The sequence below is a fragment of the Narcine bancroftii genome, chromosome 3, assembly GCF_036971445.1.
Source record: "Narcine bancroftii isolate sNarBan1 chromosome 3, sNarBan1.hap1, whole genome shotgun sequence".
Taxonomy (NCBI): domain Eukaryota; kingdom Metazoa; phylum Chordata; class Chondrichthyes; order Torpediniformes; family Narcinidae; genus Narcine; species Narcine bancroftii.
In genome coordinates this window covers 337,369,573-337,395,604 of record NC_091471.1, presented here as the reverse complement: position 1 = coordinate 337,395,604, position 26,032 = coordinate 337,369,573, and the positions used below count along the sequence as shown (strand labels likewise).

The 26,032-nt window shown below is 47.4% G+C and overlaps 2 protein-coding genes and 1 long non-coding RNA gene across 8 annotated transcripts in view; 1 reads left to right on the top strand and 2 right to left on the bottom strand.

The window, feature by feature from the left end:
* dhrs7cb (dehydrogenase/reductase (SDR family) member 7Cb) overlaps positions 1-14,351 on the bottom strand; it is a 49,073-nt gene extending 34,722 nt beyond the window's left edge. Inside the window, exons 1-3 of one of the 2 annotated variants that reach the window (XM_069929468.1) lie at positions 13,730-14,351; positions 4,676-4,947; positions 2,124-2,281 (exon numbers count right to left, since the gene is read on the bottom strand). In XM_069929468.1, the coding sequence (XP_069785569.1) occupies positions 2,124-2,277 (154 nt within the window). In that variant the 5' untranslated portion in view covers positions 2,278-2,281; positions 4,676-4,947; positions 13,730-14,351. Of the gene's footprint in view, positions 1-2,123; positions 2,282-4,675; positions 4,948-5,898; positions 6,655-13,729 lie in introns of those variants that run through there. The other variant, XM_069929467.1, reaches the window with a different exon arrangement.
* LOC138759279 (splicing factor U2AF 65 kDa subunit-like) overlaps positions 13,985-26,032 on the top strand; it is a 49,482-nt gene continuing 37,434 nt past the window's right edge. For 2 of the 5 annotated variants that reach the window (XM_069929463.1, XM_069929462.1), the window contains exon 1: positions 13,990-14,249. In XM_069929463.1, coding sequence (XP_069785564.1) covers positions 14,201-14,249 — 49 coding nt within the window. In that variant the 5' untranslated portion in view covers positions 13,990-14,200. Of the gene's footprint in view, positions 14,250-26,032 lie in introns of all 5 variants that reach the window. The other 3 variants (XM_069929465.1, XM_069929464.1, XM_069929461.1) reach the window with 3 other exon arrangements.
* Positions 20,431-22,596, bottom strand: LOC138759277 (uncharacterized). The gene is made up of 2 exons (XR_011354690.1): positions 22,489-22,596; positions 20,431-20,971 (listed from the first exon to the last, which is right to left on the bottom strand). It is a non-coding gene; the product is annotated as an uncharacterized lncRNA (long non-coding RNA).

Below are 26,032 nucleotides of genomic sequence, written 5' to 3'. Positions count from 1 at the left end.
TATCCAAACAGATTCCACTCCACCTGCTTTTATGTCACTCCTCCTTTCGAGGGACTGAAAATCATTCCTCACCAACAAAACCACCCTATCCCCCTCTACCCATCCATCTGTCCTTTCGATAGGATGTATACCCTGGAATATGACTTTCCAAATCCTGGCCCTCCTGCAGCCATGTCTCCATTATTCCTATAACATCATACCCTCCAATATACAGTTGAGCCTCGAGCTCATCCATTTTATTTCTTATCCTCCATGTGTTCATGTATAATACCTTTAATCTGTTACTCCCCACACCCCTCACCTTGTTACCTGATGCGCTTGGCCATACTCTCCAATCCCTTTCTGCTCCTTCTGCCTTTTTAATTTCACTGCCTATCCAAACTTCTCCTATGTTCTCTTTCCTATCCACTGCTCTATCACTCAGGTTCCCATTCCCCCCACCAACAACTCTATTAAACCTGCCCACCAGGATATTGGCCCCTTTTTGGTTCAGGTATAACCTATCCTTCTTGTAGAGGAGATGCCTCCCCCAGAAGAGATCCCAGTGGTCTAAGAATATGAAACCCTGCCTCCTCCACCAGCCCCTCAGCCACACATTCATCCATCTGATCCTTCCATTTTTGCTCCCACTTGGACTCAGCACAGGTAGTAATCCAGAAATCACTACCCTGGAGGTCCTGTCTCTTAGCTTCCATCCTAACTCACTGTAATCCCTCTTTAGGACCTCCTCCCTTTTAAATCTATGTCATTGGTACCCACATGTACCAAGACATGTGGCTGCTCACCCTCTTCTCTCAGTATACTCTAAACCCAATCTGAGATATCTCACACCATGGCACCTGGAAGCATTCCTCTTCCTGCCCTTCTGCACCACAGTGCCAGGCTTTGTGACAGTGACCTAGTCACTGTGGCTATCCTCTGTCATCCCCCTCAATAGCATCCAATACAATATACGTGTTACTGAGAGGAATAGCCACAGGGTGCTCTCCACTATCCTGATGTTTTTCTTCCCTCCCCTGACAGTTGCCCACTTACTTGACACCTCTAGTCTAGGGGTAACTACCTCACTGTATGTCCTATCAATTACCTCTTCCCTCTCCCTAATGAGCCACAGGTCAGGTGCAGGTGTGACCATTGGGAGGGTGAAGGTCCTATCAACCACCTCCTCACTCTTCTCAACTAGCCGCAGGTCATCAAGCTGCAGTTCCAGTTCCCCAACTCAGTCTTTAAGGAACTGCATCTCAGTGCACCTGGTGCAGATGTGGCCATTGGATAGGGTGGAAGTCACCCATGCTTCCCACATCTGAGACCCAGAACAGAGCACTATCCCCAAAGGCAAGACTCTGAATTCTATATTAAACTTATTAAGAAAGGCAAATAATACAGCTTACCTTTCACCTCGCCTGCTTTCGCCAACTGGTAAGTAAGCTTTATGTACTTACTGACCTGTCACTCAGCCATATTATTTTTGTTACTATTGTTGATATTGATGTTTTTCTTTTTGATTATTCTTCGTTTGGACTGTACATTGATTGAAAATACTCAAAATAATATATTTTGATTCTTGTCCATGCCATCTCATCCATCCTAACCATTATGGCTAGTCCCCTTTGCCTGCATTCGAGGTGCCTCCAAACCACCTACTGCCCGCCCATCCATGAATCTTTCCATATATCTTTTGAATTTTGTTCTTATGGCTACTTCCACAGATTCCTCTGGCAGCTCGTTCCTGATATGGACCATACTTGAAGTGAAAAATTACTGTTTAGGTCCCTCCTAAATCTTTTCACCTGCTCATCTTAAACCAAAACCCTCTGGTTCGAGAATAATCTACCCCAGCAAAAAGTTCTGGCCTCTTGCATATCTTCGACTTTAATCATTCCACTGCTGACAACATTGTCTTCAGCTTCTGGATTCCCATCAATCGAGATCCACCAACCCATAAATGTTTCCACCATTTTATGCCAATTCCTTAAGAGGCTTATTGAACCCTACTTTTTGTCATATGTCCACATACCTGCATACATGTTAAATTTGTGCGTTAAAATTCACCAGCTGATTAATGATACTGACAAAGTCCACATAAAATCAGAATATTCATGAAAGAACAATTGGTTTCTTACCTTTCCCAAGTCCTGATATAGCATCAGTTATCACAACCACTTTGTTCCTCACAGCTGATTTGGACATCAGACGCATTATTCGTTTGTAAATATAAACAATACCAGCAATCCCAACCACCAGTACTGGGAGAATCAATAAGGCTGGGGCACCCATCTCTCTGCATTGACAAAAGTGAAGAGTATAACTGTTACTACAAAAACAGTGACATGCATTATAAAAGATCATATTGTTTTGGAAAGAAATGGTTATGAATATTTGAATATCTAGTCAATGACTAACTACGTTTTGTCAACAGATTGTTGGACAATGGTGGAATTGAGGGATACGAGATCAGGGGAAGAACCAGTTTGTATATTTTCCATAATCTCATTGCTTTATGGTCAATGCCCTACTTCAATTTCTTATGTTTTTAAGTGGAACAGCTGTTGAGTCTAATAATATGACCGCATCTATTAAATAGAATGAAATAGGGGCAGAGCTTACAGAATTTTGCTACAACGTGTTACCTAAGAGTTTTTTTTGCAGTCAGGAAAGAAATGGATTTGTGTTTCAATAGCATTTGAAATCATCTCAATTTAGTGAGTGTATACTGAAGTAACTAATTCTGACATAGAAAATGACCATAAAATCAGTTTTGATTGAAGACAATGACTAACCGGATACTATTGCAACATCCTTGTTCTTCCTTGAATAATACAATGGAATCTTTAAGATATATCAGAATGGGATCTAATTTTAACATCTCCTCTAATGGTAGAATGTCTAATTATACAGAGATCATTGTATAATGTCAACCTAAATTATTTACTAGATTTCCAAGATTTAAATATTTTATATTAGAATCCAGAGTAATACCAATTGAACTAAATTAATTTATTGTTTATTGTCATGAGATACAGTGCAAAACTTTGTTTTGCATGCTATCAAGGAAAGTCAACCCATACTTAAGAACAACAGGAAGTGCTAACGTAAAACAGAATACAGTGTGACAGACAAAAAGTTGGAGGTACAAGAGAGTTGATCGATGGCAGTGAACATAAGAGAGAATCTGCTGGGAGAAGCTCGCAAAGTGTCAACAGGCTCAATGCCATTTCTCTGTGAATTGAAGTTCAAGAAAACAGAATGGGTAGCAAGACTGGCGTCACGGTTAGCTCAACACTGTGACAGCACCAATGTCCTGGGTTCAAATCTGGCGTTGCTGAAAGGAGTTTGTACATTCTCCCCGTGACCTGCATCGGTTTCTTCTGGGTTTTTTTGGTTTACTCCCGCCCTTTCAAGCATAGAGGCTTAATTGAGTATAATTGGGTGGCACGGGGTTTCATGGGCCGGAAGGGCCTTCTACTGTGACTTTCCATTTTTTTTTGCCATCTCTATTTAATGCCTACTGATCTTCCCGTGTTAGTACAGTCAATGAATAAGGGTAACAAGACAAATGTATTTTAATTTCATTTCAGACATGTGAATATTTAATCTGGGCTGACACTCAAGCAGGTTTGAAGGAGTTCTGCACAATTAGAACTGTTACTTTGTCGATGTTTATGGGGGGAAAGCAAGATCACGTCACCCACTCCATCCCTACTCATGTGGACTCTCAAATGGAAGTAGAAGATCATATAACTATCTCCAAACAGAAGTAGGGGAGATCTACCAGTGTTCAAGGTAGTCTTCATTTCTCAAGAAACTCCAATAAAAAAAAATTGCATCTTGCTACTCTTGGGACTTTAGTGTGTTCAATTTACTGCATAATGCACCCAACATTCAAAGAATTTTTTTGTGGAATTTAAATTTAATTTTAGACATACAGCACAGTAACAGGTCATTTCAGCCCATGAGTCCATGCCACCCAATTTATACCCAATTAACCTACACCCCCGGTACACTTCAAACGATGGGAGGAAGCCAGAGTCTCTGGGGAAAACCCACGCAGACATGGGGAGAACATACAAACTCCTTACAGACAGCGGGGGATTCAAACTCCGGTCCCAATCACTGGCGCTGTCAAGGTGTTGCCCTAACCGCTATGCTGCCCCATTGAGGCATTTAAGAGACTGCAAGGTGTTTTGGAATATCCTAAGATATGAAAAACCTAAAATAAAAACCTAAAATTCTGGAAAGGCTCAGGAGGTCAGGCCGTATCTGTGAGAAGTGAAATAGAGGTTATTTTTCAGGTCAAAGACCCTTCCTCCGAACTGGGAATAAACTAAAAGCTGTTTATAAACACCAGTTTTTGCTCTTTAAATCTTCATGGACAGATTTCATTTGTATAATTTGTGCATTATTGTGTTGGGAGCAATGGGTTTGTGAACTGACATTTCTCATCTATTTCAAGGGCAAATTTAATTAATTTAATCTTCCATCTCCATATGATAAAAAGATTCACAATTTCCCTAAAATGGTAGTAATTATTTTCTTAGAAATCAACAAGTCAATGTAAAAGAGCATTTTTTTGAAATATTGTTAATATTAAGCTACTTTAAGTATAATTAAGTTATTTGCACATGTATGGAAACCAACTGGCAAATTTTAAAACAGAATTGAAAGGTTTACTTACTTCAGTAGCTGAACCAAGGGTAAAATATAGCAGTTCCTCTTGAGGATTGTTTCAAGATTAAAATAATAATCCCAAGTAAGTCAGTTGGATACTCTTATCTGACATACACTCATTTCAGCTTCCAGCGTGCTCTGCCCAAAGGAGATCTTTAAAAAGTTTTTTTTTAATAGCTGGAAGCTGACAGAGTCATTTCAGCAGAGCTGAGATGAACCTTCTCCCAAATTCCAGCTTGGCTTCCCTTCTGAATGTCATGTGTTCCTTCAAATGTTGTTCTAATAATATACAAACCAAAAACAGCTACGTTACTTGTGTGCATGCAAACCTTTTAAATGCTTTACAGCTTCAGACATGATTTAACCCTTAAATTAGTTTTCCAAATTGTCTCAATTTTAAACCACTTGCCCAATAGAAATAAAATTGGGAAATGGTCGGCCCTGGTAAGGTTGAGTAGAACACAGAAGGAAACTATTTGGCCCTTTGTGTCTATTCTGTCTCTTTGACAGGGGTATCCAATTAATTGTATATTTAATTCTATCTCTTTACTCTTTGTCCAATGCCCTGTAAATACTTTTCTGTCAGTTGTTCAATATTTTTTGAATTTGCTCTCAGAATCCTTTCAATGCATTTTAAATCACGTGTACAAAATGTTTCTTGCCACTTTTCCTGAAATAAATTCAATCTGTGCATTTGATTACTCATTTTTCTGTCAATGGCAGCAGATAAAACTTGATAAAACCATTCATGATTCTAAACATCTTCTCAAAACTAGCCTTATCCTATTTAGCATGGGGTTAGTGTAGCGATTAGCACAATGCAGTCACAGCGTCAGCGACTGGGGTTTAAATCCCGCACTATCTGTAGGAGCTTATACTTTCTCTCCGTGTCTGTGTGGGTTTCTGTTTGTTATTGCGTGCTGAATAACTAGACAAATCGGCAGGTGAGGTGACCCAAACAACTTTACTGTGCACAATCAAAGAGAGAGAGAGATAGCCCTTAGCATGGCGTCTGCTCCTGCTAATACTAACGCATCCTCGTGGAGCTTGCACATGAGCAGCGCGCTGTTGCGAGTACGGGGCTGCATTGCGATTGCCGCGGATGCAGAGCAGCCGACGGCAGCAGCTGTCTACATCCCCTTTCTTGAGCATCCCCCAATATACACAGTATGAGCCGATTTTAACATTTTAAACATTGCATGGGTTACATTCGAATATCATACAACCAACCTCATTTAGTCTCAATATTTTGGGTTGGGTTTACAGATGTGCCCAGTACGTGTCCTGTAACAGCCCTCTGTGGATGTGGAGGCTTGGGGTGCCTCATCCTGAGGATGTGTATTGCCCATTGTCTCAGGGGAACTGTCCATTGTTTCATTAGTGGTTGCTGGGGGATCCCTTCTGATCTCAGGCTCACATTCCAAGTCCAAGAACCACAGTCTCATCTGGGTTGGTTTGAGATGGGAACGGCTCCCTTATCGGGAGAATGTGCCATCTGCTTCTTCTGTACACCCTCCCTTTTGAATGCACCAGCTATGACCTGGGTTCCTGGCTGTTCCTTTCGATTATGCTCATGCGGTCGTAGTCCTGTGGAGTCTGCATTCTTATGACCTGCCCTTTTGCCAATGGCTCGAGCGATCAGCTTGCTCTGTCATAGCATTTCTTTTGTGCCAGCCTTCTGTTCAGCAGCTGGGCCTTGACTTCTTGCAGGTTTCTTCATTGAGGCTCCAAAAGCCTCCTTGCCACCTGTAGAGTCATCCTGGTCCATCTTGATATTAACCGTTGCGCCGGTGAGCCCAATGTGGTGTCACAAGGGACATTCCTCAGGTTGAGTAGGTAGAGGAATAATCTGTCTTTTCCCTGTGAGACTTTTCCATGAGCTATCATGCGCTTCATTTGACTGTGGGTACTCTGGGCTGCTAGTGATGTGGGTGAGGTCCCACACTGCTACAAAGTCTCTGAATCTCTCTCTGGTGAACTGCCTACCATTGTCTGATAGCAGAGTGTGAGGCACCCCCATGCTCTGAAAAGTATTTCAGCTTGATTATGACCATAAAGGAGGTCATGTCACACAGCAGATCTATCTCGAACCATCCCGAGTAGGGATCAATTAGTACCAAGTATTGCTGCTTCCACCATTTGAAAATGTCCATTGCCACAGTCGACCAGGGTAGGTCTGGAAAAGGGTGGAGCTGCGGTGGCTCTTTCTGCTGGTGTTGCTTAGTGCAGGCCTGTACCCCTTGGTCTATGCTTTCTGTCAGGCCTGGCCAGATAACAATGTCCCTCTGCCTGCATTTTGTCGCCTCTGCACCCGGGTGTCCTCTGTGCAGGATTTCAACATAAGTATTCTGCAGTGAGCTCAGGATTACCGCTCTTTGGCCCTTCATCAATGAGTTGCTCGTCATGGAAGGCAAAGTGGAGTTGTACTGCTAGTGTTAGACTGCACTCTTGTTCAGCCAGCCACCCTTGATGAAGGTCCCTAGGATGTTTAAAGTACCATCTTCCACCTTGTGTTTTCTTAGTTCTTTCAGCTAAGCTGAGGATATGTGGGTGACCATCATAACATCAAATCTGTCTTTTTCTTCAACCTGTTGGACTGTGCATTTTCTGGGGGCTCGCAATAGCACATCGACTAAGAAATGCATCTCCTTTACCATACTTGTGCATCAGAGTAATGTTTTACTTTGGAGACTGAGCATCATTCACTGTAGTCTTGCTGGTGCCGCAAGCATTGGTTTGTACGGCATTGTCACCAGTCTTCGTACGTCATAGTAGGAGAGGACTGGTGGGAACAACATGAGTTTCTTTAAAGTGTCAAGAGCATTCTGCTGCTGTTTGTGCCAGGTCCACTCTATGTCTCTATGCGGCAGCTGCCTCAATGGGGCTGTCAGCTCGCTTGAGTTGGGGATTAATTTGCCCAGGTAGCTTACCATGCCAAGGAATCTTTGCAGGGCTGCCACATCCATTGGCACTGGCATTTCACTGATGGTCCTCATTTTGGAGGGGTCCACCTTCAGGCCTTTGCTGATGACCACGTGGCCTACTTAGCTGACTTGGTTTAGGCGGAACCTGTACTTCCAGGGGTTGAGCATCAGATTTACCTTCCATGCTTGGTCAAGCACCTTCTTTAACTTTGCGTCATGTTCCTCTTGAGTCTTGCTATCCACCAGTACATCATCAACTATGATGGCACAGGGGTACCCGGCAAAAGTTTGCTCCACGGATCTTTGAAACACTTCACTGGCCGAAGTGATTCCAAATAGCATCTACAGGAACCTGTACTGACCAAATGCAGTGCTAAACATGGTCAGTAGCAATGAGTTATAGTCAAGTGAGACTTGCCAGAATGAATTTTTCGCACCTAGGACCAAGAATACTGTTGTGCTGGCCTTCTGTGCAGCAATTTCTTCTACAGTGCACATGGGGTGATGTGGTTTCTTCAGGGCTGTGTTGAGATCACGCAGGTTTATGCAGATCCAGATCTCCTGTCCGCCCTTCTTCTTGGCTGCCACCATGGAGGACATCCATTCGGTTGGCTCCAAAACTGGAGTGATTATGCCCAAGTCCTGCATTCTGTCCAGCTCGATCTTGACATTGTCCTTCATTGCCACCAGAATGCAGTCCACCAGAAGAACCATGGGTCTTAACTCCGAGTTGAGCCGCATGGAGAATGTAACCGGCAGCTTCCCCAGCTCGTCTGTTGAAAGCTCGCCGTATTCGGAAAAAATTCTCTGTGATAGGTCTTCTTCGGAGGGTCTGCTCTGTTGTACATCTCTGCTGAACAAAACAATGCATGCGCTCAGGCCTAGCAGAAGCATGATGTCCTCGTGGACCACGAAGAGTGTTACTACGTGTAACTGTCCCTGTACCTAGCACTGTAGCCACACTGTGCCATTGGTTTCGATTCTGCTGCCTCATTGACCTGAGACATGGGTTAACCTGTTCCGCTTTTTTCAGCTGGTTGAATGTCTTTAGTGACATGATGTTGCACTTTGCTCCTGTATCGACCTACATCTCCACCACCTTGCCGTTGACTATCATGAATATGAAGGCCTCATTTTTTCCTCTGATCGAGGTTTCCTCTGGGTTGCCTGCTATCTGTGGGGTCAGCCAATTGACATATTACTCATCATCGGGATTTTATCACACCTGTTCTTGCTTCAACTGCTCGATCGTCCTTCTGGTCTGGTCCATGTGCTGGTTTGCTGCCTGGATCTGCAGATTCTGCTGAATGATTTCACTTTCTGCAGGTTCTGCACTGCTGACCGAATGCTGGGCACATTTCTCTTCTCAGCATGTGATCACCTCCACAGTTACCACATCCTGCCCTGGTCAAGGGTGTGGGGTGGCCTCACTGGCTCTTCCTCCTGGCCCCCAGCCACTCTCTGTTAGCCAGTCCTGCCTGGATTGCGTCAATGCTCATGACCTGCTGATGTGGAGAGGCCAGCTTTTTGCTGTTTTCCTCAGTAGTTTTGTAGCCAGACAGGGAGAGATGGCCTTTGCTAGCGTTAGCTCGCTGTTGCACAGAAGCGCTTTCCACATACTGTCGTCACAAATACCACACACCATTCTATCTTTAATTAATTCCTCACAGAGCGTTCCAAGGTAACAGGTCTTCACCCTGATTTTCAAATGGCTGACGCATGAATGGATTGGCTCGCCAGGCTTTTGGTCTCTAGTATTAAACTTGTGCCTTTCCATTGTCACTGTGCACTGCGCAATAAATGTCATACTCTTGTTCAAATATATGCTAGTTCTCCTCTACATTTCCTTCAAACGCGAGTGGGTCAGGCTGTCTAAACCCATCTGCCATTATGGCAACTATTGCAAACATGATTCTGGTTACTCACTGCGACCGATTGGAAGGCCTCAGGCTTGGGACGCTCTCGATCCCACTTCTGACACCACTGAATAACTGGATGAGTCCGCAGGTGAGGTGAACCAAACAACTTTACTGTACACAATCAAAGAGAGGGGGGAGAGAGAGGGAGAGAGAGAGAGAGAGAGAGAGAGAGAGAGAGAGAGAGAGAACCCTGAGCATGGCATCTGCTCCCTGCTAGTACTCAATTCAATTAATGCACCCTCATGGAGCTTACGCATGTGCAGTGCACTGTTCCGGGAATGGTGGCTGCAAAGCGATAGTTGGGTGTAATTGGACAGCATGGGCTCAAGGGCCGAAAGGGCCTGTTACCATGCTGTATGTCTAAATTAAATTAATGTTTACTGCATCCAATGCTCCTGATGTAGCCAGCTCTGCTTCAGGGAGACTGGACAGACAGGGAGAATGCTTAGTTGAGCAACTTTGCTCTGTCCACTGCAACAGCAAGGTCCTCCCAATAGTCAACCACTTCAGTCTGATACACCACTGCCACACTGACATGTCCGTCCACAGCCTCCTATTCTGCCAAGTTGTGGCCACCTGCAAATTATATTCCATCTCAGCAATTTCCAATGAGACAGCATCAATATTGATCTCCAATTTCTGTTAACCCCTTCCATCATCCCTTTATCCCCTTCCTCTAGCTCTCTACCATCCCTTTCTTCTCCTATGAGAGTTATTGTTTTTAGCCCTCTGCTTCTCTTCCTATCAGCTTCCTTCTCTTCTACCATCATACCTGTATCCACCTATTATCTCTTACCAGTTAGTCTATTTTCCTCCCCCTTCTCCCCATATCTGATTTTCAGCACAGCTGAAAAAGGGCTCAGGCCCAAAACATCAACTTGCTTTTACTTTCTCAGGATGCAACATGACCTGCTATCTGCATTTTTCTTTTTGTTAATCCTTTTGTGATGCAATAACAACTCCTTCTCAGAACTGTTCAAATAATGCAACCATTTCCCTTTCAGCCCCTCCAAAGTGAATCAACCAGAGGACTCCAAATGAAGCCAGAATGTAATTTACTTGTTTTCCCACTGTGTTCTTCTAAAAATAAGATAAGAAACTGCAGTCTTTTTTCAACAATTTATGTTAACAGATTCAAAAATCTTATAAAACCTCAGTAATTTTGCCCTGGGTATCTCAGAGCATGTTCCGACCTGGAACATAAATTTTGATTGATCCCTTCCCTGCCCGATCCTAAAATACCTGCACATTTTCCATTATTCTAGTTCAATGGAGATTTAAAGCATTGTGCTCAGAATAAACCAGTTTGGATCCAGAAATGATCTAAAGAAGGATTAATATTTTGTCTGTAGTTGGGAGGGACAGGACTTGGAAATTAATTGCAAATTCCCATGCATGAGATATTAAGAATTCCATTGAAAATTCACTCGAGGAAATGCTGCACTATTCTCCAAAATCTTAGATTTTAGAGAATGTCTGAAACTCTCTTTTTAATATATCAAATGAAGGTTTAGGTTTATTTATCACAAAATACATAGTACAGTGAGAAGGGTTCCTCTTTGAAAAGACCAACGTTATCACTAGAATCACATACAGCCATCTAATATGGAACATAATTTACAGAGTATAGGATTACAATGAAAAGGAAGATTAAATAGCACCAAGCAAATGTTACGAGCCCAGAGGACCCCAAAACCCAGCAGCAATAGAAATTCACCAAGACTTAAACAAAAGTTGCTTTTAATTATCTTTAAGCATGAAAACAGGATTAAACTTTAACATCACTATTAACTTAACTTAACCCCCTTCTAATTCTAAGCGCACGTGTATGTAATGTGTGCGTAAGTTCAGGAAAGTTCTTTGATTCACAGTCCAACCTCACTCCTCACTCCTCCAAGTTCACTGGTATCATCAGGTAATTCTTATCACGTGCACAGAATTTAGCATTTATGAATTTCACCAGGCTTTGGTGCTTGAAAGGAAAATGATTACCACTCAGGAAGGTTCTTGTCGGTTTTCAGAGAGATTTGTTGTTCGCTAGACACCCACAACAGATTCCTTCTGATCAGCCACTTCAGTGTCTTCCTGAAGAAACTTTCCCCATCAGGGTTTTCCACATGATGACCTCTTTCTTTCAGGTCAGCACAGAGTTCCTTTTTGTTTCCCATATTTCAAGTGGAACATTATGCAGCCAGCCATCTCCTCTTGTATGGACCACAAGAGCTTTGACCAGGCTGAACTAAGAACTCACAAACTGTCTTCAAAATGAGGTTTTTCCACAAGTTTGCCGGCTTGTCCTGTTCCAGTCCAGCTGCTGCTGCTGAACTGTAGAACTGAATTCTCTCTCTCTCTCACTCAAGAGAAAACCACATGATCCTCTTAGAACAGCCAACTGCCCTCAGACAGACTGCGGCTCCAGACCTAATCTTCTAAACTCATTCAATCTGTTGCTTTCCAAAATAGTACATTACTCCACAGCATGACCAATGAACACCTACTTGTGAAGTCCTTATATGTATTCTTCAAAGTTTTTGCAAAGGTACCCTTAGCCTGAATTGTTTGGCTTGAGCAGAGCACTGGCATTTTAAATGAGGTCTGTTTTGAAGTGCGTGTATGCGACCTATACTAAAAAACCTGCCATAAACCTTTAAAACATAACTTATACTATATAAAATAGAACATAATCTGTCACAAAAGCCAGTCTAAAACACTATGGGGTTCATTCAGGATCCTGATGGCTGTGACGAAGAAATTGTCTTTAAACCTGTTGATGTGTGCTTTTGCATTCTTAAGCCTTCTACTGATTGGGGTGGGGGAGAAAAGAATGTGTCCAGGGTGTGATGGATCTTACTCCCACAATGGATAGGCACCCACACCAATCATCCTACATGGCCATCAACCTTATTCTTGTCCCATCTCCTGAAAAAAAAAGCCAAACATTGAGAAATGCCAAGGGAAATGGCCTCTAACCATGTCAGGTAATTGAAGCTAGCTTAGATCACAGAAATCGTGTTCTCTCCTTTCCATTTATAACAAAGATTCTCTGATCCGAATTATGAATTGATTTTCTCTCCTGATTGTTTCCAACATATTCTGTTATTATGTGTTTTATTTATATTGGCATTCAGGTACGTTACATACGACTAGATGTTAATATTCCTTATTGCACTTCTGGGACTTGCCGCCTAGACCCCGCGGGGTGGCCGACTGAGCGGCGGCATCTCCTGGGCTATCAAGTGGGCGCCCTCCTTCCTCAGTGTATTGCGGATAGACCCACAACACCTCCAGAGGGTCCAGCAGTGAACCCCGGTGTCCCGGGCTCACCCCACTCAAACACCTGGGTGCCCAGGTGGAATCTTTTCTCCTCCCCCTGAGCCCCTGGCCCACCTTTTCGAATCTCCCAGGTGGAATCTTTTCTCCTCCCCCTGAGCCCCTGGCCCACCTTTTCGAATCTCCCAGGTGGAATCTTTTCTCCTCCCCCTGAGCCCCTGGCCCACCTTTTCGAATCTCCCAGGTGGAATCTTTTCTCCTCCCCCTGAGCCCCTGGCCCACCTTTTCGAATCTCCCAGGTGGAATCTTTTCTCCTCCCCCTGAGCCCCTGGCCCACCTTTTCGAAACTCCCAGGTGGAATCTTTTCTCCTCCCCCTGAGCCCCTGGCCCACCTTTTCGAATCTCCCAGGTGGAATCTTTTCTCCTCCCCCTGAGCCCCTGGCCCACCTTTTCGAATCTCCCAGGTGGAATCTTTTCTCCTCCCCCTGAGCCCCTGGCCCACCTTTTCAAATCTCCCAGGTGGAATCTTTTCTCCTCCCCCTGAGCCCCTGGCCCACCTTTTCGAATCGCCCAGGTGGAATCTTTTCTCCTCCCCTTGAGCCCCTGGCCCACCTTTTCGAATCTCCCAGGTGGAATCTTTTCTCCTCCCCCTGAGCCCCTGGCCCACCTTTTCGAATCTCCCAGGTGGAATCTTTTCTCCTCCCCCTGAGCCAGCCACCGGCCCACCTTTACAGCAGCTCTGGAGACATCTTTGCTTGTCAGTAACTGAAAACAGTCACTAGACATCCTTCCTGTTTTTGAGGATCTGAGTAAAGCACTGAATTTAATGCTTATTGAAGCAGATGAAAAATTTCAATAGTTTAAAAAAAAGTATGAATAATGCATTGCTGGTATATCTGCAAACCACTTTGTTGTCTTGGTATATTTCAATATTGCTTCATGTGTTACCTCTTCCACTGGGGAACGGTATTGAGAGATAGCAACCCTTAAAAAATCTTTACCCAGCTGGCTGGGTGCAAACACAAGGGTGAGGGTTGAGTTGAAATGGGAGGTAAATGATGCCTTTGTTGCAGGTTGATGGGAGAGGGGACGCTTCCGCTTCAACCAAACGCGGCCGACCCAGCCCCGCCTCCGCGCCGCGCCGATTGGCCAGCGCTGAAGGCTCCCGCGGCTCCGCGGCCACGGGTTGGCCCGCCTCGCCGTCACTCCGCGGCTCAAGTTAGGCTGAGGCGAGCGCGGTCCGCGAGCGGGTGACGAAGCGGCCATTGTGCGAAGGAGGGGGGGGGGGGAGAAACAGAGAGAGAAAAAAAACCCCCTCGGCTTTGAATGCTGCCGTCAACGGTGGATGAAAAGGCGAGCTGAGAACCGGCAGCGTTTCAATTCTCCGTCGAGCGACCTGGAAGTGAGAGGGAGAGACAGATGTCAGATTTTGACGATTTTGAGAAACAGTTGTTGGAAAACCGGCAAGGTGAGGGGGTGGCCGAAGGGCCTTTCTTTCGGTTCCGTGGCCGGCAAATGGGGATCCAAGGTCCCTCCCGACGTGTTTAGTTGACGTCCTCGAGACCGAGCGAGAGGGCCGCCGTGAGGAGGGGGAGGGGCAGGGGCCGGGGCTGAGCGAGCGCGCGCTGCGCGCATGCTCCGTCGCTCCCTTGATGAGGCCGGCGTGGCCTCGGTTCCCGGTGGCCCTCCTGTCGCATCGCAGGGCCGGGGCCTGCGAACGCGCGTTCATTGGGTTTGCCCGCCCAAGTGCGCTCAGATCGTTCCAATCGGGCTGGTTCGGCTCCTGCCTCCAGAAGATCCAGCTTTGGGGACGTGGCCCTTCCCATCCGGAACCCCAAGCACTGGGTCGAGGGTGGGGGGGGTGGGGATAGGTGGGGGGGGTGGGGTTAGGTGGGGGGGGTGGGGTTAGGTGGGGGGGGTGGGGATAGGTGGGGGGGGTGGGGTTAGGTGGGGGGGTGGGGATAGGTGGGGGGGTGGGGATAGGTGGGGGGGGTGGGGATAGGTGGGGGGGTGGGGTTAGGTGGGGGGGGTGGGGTTAGGTGGGGGGGGTGGGGTTAGGTGGGGGGGGTGGGGTTAGGTGGGGGGGGTGGGGTTAGGTGGGGGGGGTGGGGTTAGGTGGGGGGGGGTGGGGGTTAGGTGGGGGGGGTGGGGTTAGGTGGGGGTGGGGTTAGGTGGGGGGGGGGGTTAGGTGGGGGGGTGGGGTTAGGTGGGGGGGTGGGGTTAGGTGGGGGGGTGGGGTTAGGTGGGGGGGTGGGGTTAGGTGGGGGGGTGGGGTTAGGTGGGGGGGTGGGGTTAGGTGGGGGGGTGGGGTTAGGTGGGGGGGTGGGGTTAGGTGGGGGGGTGGGGTTAGGTGGGGGGGTGGGGTTAGGTGGGGGGGTGGGGTTAGGTGGGGGGGTGGGGTTAGGTGGGGGGGTGGGGTTAGGTGGGGGGGTGGGGTTAGGTGGGGGGGTGGGGTTAGGTGGGGGGGGTTGATGTCTTCACTCCATTTACTGGAAATCTATAGGAAACTGATTTGTTTTAAATGTGTTCAGGTGTTGAAACGTGCCGTTCAATGGGTTATAATAATCTTCATGTCTGGCCACACCAAAGACCTGTGGGTGCTGGATTATTGGAGTTTTACTGGAGTCGCGGAGCATTACAATGTTTTGTTTTCCCGGTCGTTTCCACACTTGAATGTTTTCTATGGATGAATTCTCAGGTCAAGAGCACCCAGCCCCGGTCTCAGTAACATTCTGGGAGAGAGAGGCCTCAGTTTCTTCAGTGGTGGTGAAGGAGCTGCTTTCTAAGTCACCCATGATCACGTCCACTTTGGTATTTTGGGTTGCCTCCTGGTAATAGTTTTGCCACGTGGTTCCCAGCCATTCATGGTCTGCATCATTAATTTGGCTGAGGGAACCAGTGGGCCTCCAAGTTTGTCACTGATATTACTGGGATGGAGTAGGAAGGGAGATGGCTGGGGGCATGGTGTAGTAGGGAGGGCTTCAGGTTTCTGGATCACTGGGCTCTGTTCCAGGGAAGTTGGGATCTGTACCGATGGGACAGATTGCATCTGAACTGGAGAGGGATTAATATCCTTGCAGGTAGGTTTATTAGTCTTATCCCCGTGGGTTTAAACTAGATTTGCAGGGGGAGGGGAACCAGAATGTTAGAGCAGTTAGTGAGAAGGAGGAGGATAAAGGTCGTGCGAGGACTGCATGAATAGACAGAAATCAAAGGTTTGTACGTGGTAGAATTTTTCTCGCGTGTATTTATTGTAAAGTAAGGAGTATTGTTGGAAAAGATTATTAGTTTAGGGCATGGATTGGCAAGGTCTTAGTGAGTCTTGGAGGAGCAGGACTTGGCAGTTTAATGTTCCAGATGTGATTTGGGGAGGGGGGAGGGGGAGTGAAAGAAAAATATCTCAGCTGTGCAAAGGCAGGACAGCCAGAAGGGTTTTTGTCTACAGAGGCCATATGGGTGGAGTTCAGGAACAGGAAAGATGTGACCACACTGATAGGGTTGTATTATAGACTGCCCATTAGTTGGAGAGAAATGGAGGAGCAAATCTGTAGAGAGGTAGCAGACCAATGTGGTAGTAGGAGATTTTAACTTTCCAAATATTGACTAGGACTCCCATACTGTGAAAGGGCTGGATGGCTTGGAGTTTGTAAAATGTGTTCAGGAATGTTTTCTAAGTCAACAATATAGAGGTACCAATGAGATAGGATGCAGTACTTGATCTCCTATTAAGGAACAAGACCGGACAGGTGACAGATGTATGAGGAGGTGAATATTTTGAGTCTAGTGACCATAATGTCATTAGCTTCAAGGTATGGTCCTCATGTTGGGATTCAAAATTGGAGGAAGGCAAATTTTGTGTAAATGAGAAAGGATCTCAGAGGAGTGGATTGGGATATAATGTTTTCTGGCAAGGGTGTTTAAGTAAGTGGATGGCCTTCAAAGGCAAAATTTTGAAAGTGCAGAGTTTGCATGTTCCTGTTAGGATTAAAGGCAAATTTAATGAGCATGGGGAACCTTGGTTTTCAAGGGATGTTGACAATCTGGTTAAGAAGAGAGGTGTATATCAGGATTAGGAACCAAGGAGCTAATGAGGTACTTGAAGAGTACAGAAATGTAAGAAAATACTCAAGAAGGAAATCAAGAAAGCAGAAAGAGTATATGAGGTTGCTTTGGCAGATAATGTGAAGGTAAACCAGAAGGGTTTCTGTAAGTATATTAGAGTAAAAGGATAGTGAGGGTCAAAATTGGTCCCCTAGAGGATCATAATGGTCAACTATCTGTAGACCATCGCTTAATGGGGGAGATCTTAAACAAGTTTTTTTGCATCAGTATTTACTCAGGAAAATGACATAGTGCATAAGGAAGGGAAACAAACAGAAGTGTCATGGAACATATGGAGATTAAGGAGGACAAGGTGCTTGCTGCCTTACAGCAAATAAAGGTAGATAAATTCCCCAGGCTGGAAATGATATTCCCTTGGATCTTGAGAGAGTCTAATGTAGAAATTGCAAGGGCCCTGGGAGATGTATTCAAAATGTCCTTCACCACGGGTGAGGTGCCAGGGGATTGGAGAGTAACTCATGTTGACTTGTTGCTTAAAAAAAGGCTCCAAAAATAAAATGGGTAATTATAGTTCGGTAAGCCTGACGTCAGTAGTAGGTGAATTATTGGAAGGAATTCTGAGAGATGGGATATATAGGTATTTGAACAGTCATGGGCTAATTAGGGACAGTCAGCATGACTTTGTGCATGGTAGGTCATGTTTAATGAATCTTGTAGAGTTTTTTGAGGAAGTTACCAAGAAGGTAGATGAAGGCTGTGGATGTTGTCTGCATGGACTTCACTAAAGCCTTTGACAAGGTCTCACATGGGTGGTTAGTTCAGAAGGTTAAGACACTAGGTATCTATGGAGAGGTTATAAAGTGGATTCAAAATTGTCTGTGTAGGAGAAAACAGAGAGTGGTAGTGGATGGCTGCCTCTCAGACTGGAGGCCTGTGTGCTTCAGGGATTTGTTTGTTATCTATATCAATGATCTGGATGATATCTTGGTCAATTGGATCAGCAAGTTTGCTGAGAGCACAAAGATAGGAGACATTGTGGACTGAGCAAGATTTTCAAAGCTTGCAGAAGGATCTGTGCCAGCTGGGAGAAAGGGCCAAAAAAAAATGGCAGATGAGGTGTTTTGGAAGGGCAAACCAAAATAGGACATACACAGTAAATGGTAGGGCACTGAGGTTTGCAGAGGAACAAAGGGATCTGGAAATACAGAAACAGTGTTCCCTGAACGTGATGTTGCAGGTGGACAGGGTTGTAAAGAAAACTTTGGACATCCTAGCCTTTATAAATCAAAGTATAGGAGTTGGGATGTTTTGTTGAAGTTGTTTAAGACATTAGTGAGGCCATGTTTGGAATATTGTGTGCAGTTCTGGTCACCTAACTACAGGAAGGGTATCAATAAGATTGAGAGAATGCAGGGAAGGTTTACTAGGATGTTGCCGGGTCTTCAGGAGTTAGTTACAGGAAAGTATAAACAGGTTAGGACTTTATTCCTTGGAGCGAAGAAGAATGAGGGGAGTTTTGATTTACCAGATCGAGAGGTATAGACAGAGTGGATGTGAGTAGGCTTTTTCCACTTGGATTGGGGGAGATAAATACGAGAGTTTTAAGCTGAAAGGGGAAAGGTTTAGGGGGAATATTAAGGGAAAGTCCTTCACTCAGAGAGTGGTGGGAGTGTGGAATGAGCTGCTATCTGATGTGGTGAATGCAGGCTTGATCTCAAGTTTTAAGAATAATTTGTATAGATACATGGATGGGATAGTTCTGGAGTGTTACACAATGGGAATATGTCAGTGGGTCTCATGGAATGATGGTTGGCACAAACTAGAAGGGCTGAATGGCCTATTTTCTTTGCTGAGCATTCTATGATTCTAAAGTGATTTCAAAGGATGTTGACAATTTGAGTGGGCAAGAATATGGTTATTAATTTTGTTGCACAAAACAATAAAATATTTTTTTTTAAATGAGATTGGATACCTGACTGAACTTGAATTTCAGGGCAGGAGGGAATTAGCGAACCAAAAGATGATTTGAGTAAAGAACTGAAGATATCATAATGTTTCTTTAGAGGACTTCGATGAGAATGCACGTGGGGTATTGTGTATTTTTTGGGCTGCTTTTCTTGAAATTCAGGATATGCTCATCATAGACAGTGTGGACTGGTTCTAGAGAGAGTGAAAAATGAGAGGTGATGTCTGAAAAATCAACATTTTCGCAACACTTAACAGGATGCAGGGTAAGATCCTTGGCCAAGGTGTTAATAATGAGGGCTTGGTTTCAGAACAAGGGTGAGGTTATTTTGGACTGAGGTCAGAAATTTCTTCATGTGGCATGATGAATCTTTGGAATTCACTACTCTGGAAAGCTATAAGAGTCAGTCATAGAGTTCATTCAGAATTGAGATTGAGAAGTTTCTGGATATTAAGGAGATCTAAGATTTGGAAGATAGGTCCATTTTTTCTGCACTGAGGTAGATAACTCTTTAATCTTGAGGAATGGTGGAGCAAGCTCAAAAAGCAATTAACATCTGCTCTTATCAACTTGTTAAAATTAACTATGGTTGGTCCTATTTTAATCCAAGTATTATCCTGGTGAATTTGTGTTAGTACCTCTTCCATGGCTACGATACTGTTTATGAGATGTGGAAATTCACCATAGTATTGCAAAATGGGTTCTAATCTATGCTGGTGTAACACAATTTGCACCAATTTAAATTCCATTTTTTCGAGATAAATGTTGACATTTGATTGAAATGTTTCGCTTTCATGCAGCCTGAGTAGTGGGAGTGTTAATTAATACTTTGTGCCTTTCTCTTTTTGAATATTTTATTTTTGATTTTTTTTTCCCCAAGTGAGCATGATACATTTTCCTTGCTACCTGCCAGTGCTATTTTTATAAACGGGATTTGATATATGGTCAATTTTTCCACTTATCTCCATGTAATTACCTAATAGATATAGCTCCAGGACTCCCATGAAGACCACTCCTATTATCCTGGTTAATTTTTCTGTGACTTCTTGCCAAAATGGCCTCACTTTCATGCACAACCACGTAGCATGTCGCAAAATCCTGTCTCAGTTCTACATCTGAAACATGCCTCTGAAATTTTGGCTTTTGAACCGTGTAAATTTTGTGAGGTAAGATATAATTGGTGTTTTTAAAAAAAAAATTATACTGAACCAATCCATATCTTGCATTTATAATTGATGTCATCCTGTTCTTACACCAATCTGATTGGCTTCTTTCGCCACACCCAAGTCTGACTCCCATCTTTCCCTTGTCCTCTCCAACCCTGATTTTGCACATCAGTTCTGGAGAGCATAGTACATTTTTGTTATAAATTTGGATCTATTCCCCATCCAGACTGTTTATTCAGTTTCACTAATTTTAGGTGGGGTCAACGTTGGTCCCCATCTTTCAAAATCTAAGCTGAAGAAAACAGAAGAAGGTCCCATTGGTCACTCCCTATTTGTATTTTAATTGTTCAAAGAACATAATAGTTATTTCCGTGTAGCAGTCCTTAATATATCTTCTACCTTTGTCATATCACAAATTGAATATTCTATTGCCCATATTCATAGGCACTAACACATTTTTACACACTGGTGCTTTTATTGATAATCCCTACCTTTTTCCTATACGTTAATTATTTCTTGCCACGTTCTAATCATAGTTATTAGAATGGGGTTATCTCTTTTTCTTTAGTGATTTGAAACTCCTTTTATAGATAAAGTCCATTGTGTACCCTTCCTCTATTGAGTACATTCCCATTTGAACCCAAGATGGAGGGGGGGGGGGGGGGGTTGTCTTCAGTGAAGAAGGCTGCGAGAAATCTAGACTGTGCAGCTAGGTAATTTTTTTTTGAAATCTGAAAGTCTAAGTCTTTCCAGCCCGTAATCCCTTGTCAGTTTTTCCAATGCAGTTCTTGGCTTTGTGCTTTTCGCAACATCCTGTTCAGACCTTCATTATATTTCATCATTCACATTCTCAAAGAATTGCTGGAATTATGCTCTTTGTAGAAATATTTTGGTAGCAATATAATTGAGTCCCAAGTAGATAAGCTTGCCTGAAGAATTGTCCAGACCTGCTAGTGTTATCTTCAATTGCAATTCTGGTTGTAAGTTTAAATCTTCCTGTGTAATTCAAATGAGTAAATTCAGATTTATTGTCAGAGTACATAAATAACATTGCATTCAACCCTGAGATTCCTTTTTCCTGCAGGCATGGCAGAATTTCCACTAATTGGCAGTGGAAAAATAAACTGCGCATAGTGTAAACATGTAAACAAATAAAGAACAGATAATGAATGTAAACAAACTGACTGCAATACAGAGAGAACAAAAAGAAAATCCATAAAATGCACAAGTAAGAATCCTTAAAAGAGTGTCTGAATTTGCCACTGAGGAGTCTGATGGTGGAGGGGGAGCAGCTGTTCCTGAGCCTGGTGGTGCAAATCTTGTGGCACCTCTACCTCTTTCCTGATGGCAGCAGGGAGAATAGAGCGTGTGCTGGGTGGTGTGGGTCTTTGATGATTGCTGCTGCCCTCGGACAGCAGCATTCCCTGTAGATGTACTCATTAGTGGGGAGAATTTTGCCTGTGATGTCCTGGGCTGTGTCCACTACCTTTTGGAGGGCTTTAAGCTCCGAGGTATTGGTGTTCCCATACCAGACCGTAATGCAGCTGGTCAGCACACTTTCCACCACACCTCTAGAAATTTGCCAGGGTTTTTTGTGTCATACCAAGCCTCCGCAAACTACTGAGGAAGTAGGGGTGCTGACATGCTTTCTTCACGATGCCATTGGTGTGTTGTGTCCAAGAAAGATCCTCTGACATAGTGACTGCAAAGAACTTTACTCACCCTCTCCACTTCTGATTCCCCAATGATCACTGGATTGTATAACTCTGGCTTTCCTGGTCAACAATCAGCTCTTTAGTTTTGGTGACATTCAGTGCAAGGTTGTTGTTGGTGCACCATTTAGCCAAGTTTTCAATCTCCATCCCTTCCTTTATACAACCCGCTGCTGTGGTATCAACAGCAAATTTGTAGATGGTGTTATTGTCGTACTGAGCTACCCAGTCTTAAGTGTAAAGTGAGTACAGCAGGGGGCTAAGAATGCAGCCCTGTGGTGGTCTGGTACTAATGGAGATTGTGGAAAAATTCTTGCCAATCTTCACTGGTTGTGGTCTGGAGATGAGGAAATCAATGATACATTTACATCAGTGGTTTTCAAACTCTTCCCCCTAAACTCACATTCCACCTTAAGCAATCCCTATGCCATAAATGTTCCGTGATTAGTAAAGAATTACTGAAGGTGGTATGTGAGTGAAAAGAAAAAGTTTGAAAATCATAGTTTTAATCATACCTATTATGTGCATGGTTTCATAACTCCAAAGGAAATGGGCCAATGACAATTTTCCTCAAGCAAAATATTTCAGGGTAACAATTGGGTCTAGAGCAGTGGTTCTTTCCTCCCCTCTCACGTACCACCTTAAGCAATCCCTTACTAATCACAGAGCACTTATGGAATCGGGATTGCTAAAGATAGAATGGGGGGTCAGTTTGAAAACCACTGATTTACACAGTGGGGTGTTAATACCCAGTTTTTGGAGTTTGCTGATCAGTTTTGAGGAAATGATGATGTTAAATACCAAACTGTAGTCGATAAAGAGCATCCTGATGTATGCATCTTTGCTGTCTCGGTGACCCAGGGCTTTGGTTAGAGCTAGTGAGATACCATCTGCTGTAGATCTGTTACTCTGCCTTATGGAAGACAAAAGTTAAAGAACTTCATGTATGTTACATTCTAAATGTAGTATTATGTCACAGTAATGGAATCTTTACACCTTTACTACAATAAGTGAACTGGAAGACTAATCACAACTATGGAAATTGTAATACATGTGTGTAAAATTTGCTGTAAAGCACACATGTCAAACTCTGGCCCGCGGGCCAAATTTGGCCTGCGATATAATTATATTTGGACCGCAAGATCATATTAAATATATATTAGAGTTGGCCCGCTGGCCGCCGCCCAAGTATAGCACATGCACAGTAGCAGGCACTACCATAGTTTTTAGCACTTCCACAGCAGGCACAGCAGTCCACCGATATAGTTAACGGGAAAGTTAATTAGATATTCACAGCAGCGCCGATACAACGGACCCGCCGCCTAGCTACAACGGACCCGCCGCCTAGCTACAACGGACCCGCCGCCTAGCTACAACGGACCCGCCGCCTAGCTACAACGGACCCGCCGCCTAGCTACAACGGACCCGCCGCCTAGCTACAACGGACCCGCCGCCTAGCTACAACGGACCCGCCGCCTAGCTGCAACGGACCCGCCGCCTAGCTGCAACGGACCCGCCGCCTAGCTGCAACGGACCCGCCGCCTAGCTGCAACGGACCCGCCGCCTAGCTGCAACGGACCCGCCGCCTAGCTGCAACGGACCCGCCGCCTAGCTGCAACGGACCCGCCGCCTAGCTGCAACGGACCCGCCGCCTAGCTGCAACGGACCCGCCGCCTAGCTGCAACGGACCCGCCGCCTAGCTGCAACGGACCCGCCGCCTAGCTGCAACGGACCCGCCGCCTAGCTGCAACGGACCCGCCGCCTAGCTGCAACGGACCCGCCGCCTAGCTGCAACGGACCCGCCGCCTAGCTGCAACGGACCCGCCGCCTAGCTGCAACGGACCCGCCGCCTAGCTGCAACGGACCCGCCGCCTAGCTGCAACGGACCCGCCGCCTAGCTGCAACGGACCCGCCGCCTAGCTGCAACGGACCCGCCGCCTAGCTGCAACGGACCCGCCGCCTAGCTGCAACGGACCCGCCGCCTAGCTGCAACGGACCCGCCGCCTAGCTGCAACGGACCCGCCGCCTAGCTGCAACGGACCCGCCGCCTAGCTGCAACGGACCCGCCGCCTAGCTGCAACGGACCCGCCGCCTAGCTGCAACGGACCCGCCGCCTAGCTGCAACGGACCCGCCGCCTAGCTGCAACGGACCCGCCGCCTAGCTGCAACGGACCCGCCGCCTAGCTGCAACGGACCCGCCGCCTAGCTGCAACGGACCCGCCGCCTAGCTGCAACGGACCCGCCGCCTAGCTGCAACGGACCCGCCGCCTAGCTGCAACGGACCCGCCGCCTAGCTGCAACGGACCCGCCGCCTAGCTGCAACGGACCCGCCGCCTAGCTGCAACGGACCCGCCGCCTAGCTGCAACGGACCCGCCGCCTAGCTGCAACGGACCCGCCGCCTAGCTGCAACGGACCCGCCGCCTAGCTGCAACGGACCCGCCGCCTAGCTGCAACGGACCCGCCGCCTAGCTGCAACGGACCCGCCGCCTAGCTGCAACGGACCCGCCGCCTAGCTGCAACGGACCCGCCGCCTAGCTGCAACGGACCCGCCGCCTAGCTGCAACGGACCCGCCGCCTAGCTGCAACGGACCCGCCGCCTAGCTGCAACGGACCCGCCGCCTAGCTGCAACGGACCCGCCGCCTAGCTGCAACGGACCCGCCGCCTAGCTGCAACGGACCCGCCGCCTAGCTGCAACGGACCCGCCGCCTAGCTGCAACGGACCCGCCGCCTAGCTGCAACGGACCCGCCGCCTAGCTGCAACGGACCCGCCGCCTAGCTGCAACGGACCCGCCGCCTAGCTGCAACGGACCCGCCGCCTAGCTGCAACGGACCCGCCGCCTAGCTGCAACGGACCCGCCGCCTAGCTGCAACGGACCCGCCGCCTAGCTGCAACGGACCCGCCGCCTAGCTGCAACGGACCCGCCGCCTAGCTGCAACGGACCCGCCGCCTAGCTGCAACGGACCCGCCGCCTAGCTGCAACGGACCCGCCGCCTAGCTGCAACGGACCCGCCGCCTAGCTGCAACGGACCCGCCGCCTAGCTGCAACGGACCCGCCGCCTAGCTGCAACGGACCCGCCGCCTAGCTGCAACGGACCCGCCGCCTAGCTGCAACGGACCCGCCGCCTAGCTGCAACGGACCCGCCGCCTAGCTGCAACGGACCCGCCGCCTAGCTGCAACGGACCCGCCGCCTAGCTGCAACGGACCCGCCGCCTAGCTGCAACGGACCCGCCGCCTAGCTGCAACGGACCCGCCGCCTAGCTGCAACGGACCCGCCGCCTAGCTGCAACGGACCCGCCGCCTAGCTGCAACGGACCCGCCGCCTAGCTGCAACGGACCCGCCGCCTAGCTGCAACGGACCCGCCGCCTAGCTGCAACGGACCCGCCGCCTAGCTGCAACGGACCCGCCGCCTAGCTGCAACGGACCCGCCGCCTAGCTGCAACGGACCCGCCGCCTAGCTGCAACGGACCCGCCGCCTAGCTGCAACGGACCCGCCGCCTAGCTGCAACGGACCCGCCGCCTAGCTGCAACGGACCCGCCGCCTAGCTGCAACGGACCCGCCGCCTAGCTGCAACGGACCCGCCGCCTAGCTGCAACGGACCCGCCGCCTAGCTGCAACGGACCCGCCGCCTAGCTGCAACGGACCCGCCGCCTAGCTGCAACGGACCCGCCGCCTAGCTGCAACGGACCCGCCGCCTAGCTGCAACGGACCCGCCGCCTAGCTGCAACGGACCCGCCGCCTAGCTGCAACGGACCCGCCGCCTAGCTGCAACGGACCCGCCGCCTAGCTGCAACGGACCCGCCGCCTAGCTGCAACGGACCCGCCGCCTAGCTGCAACGGACCCGCCGCCTAGCTGCAACGGACCCGCCGCCTAGCTGCAACGGACCCGCCGCCTAGCTGCAACGGACCCGCCGCCTAGCTGCAACGGACCCGCCGCCTAGCTGCAACGGACCCGCCGCCTAGCTGCAACGGACCCGCCGCCTAGCTGCAACGGACCCGCCGCCTAGCTGCAACGGACCCGCCGCCTAGCTGCAACGGACCCGCCGCCTAGCTGCAACGGACCCGCCGCCTAGCTGCAACGGACCCGCCGCCTAGCTCCATGTTGCTGGACGTGGTGGGTCACCTCCGCGTCTCCTTGAGCTTCATCTGTGGGCGGGTGCTGCTGGGCATCGGACTTTCCGCTGGGATGGAGGTCGCGGACAAGTTTCACCGCTCTCACGGTATTCCCGGTGAGATGGCGAGACCAGCGGGGACTCCTTGGGTTGTTGCCGGTGGTTACGGCAGGCGGAGGCGGGGGCGGAGGAGGATGCCGCTCGGGTTTCCTGGCTGGGCTGGGGAGGGC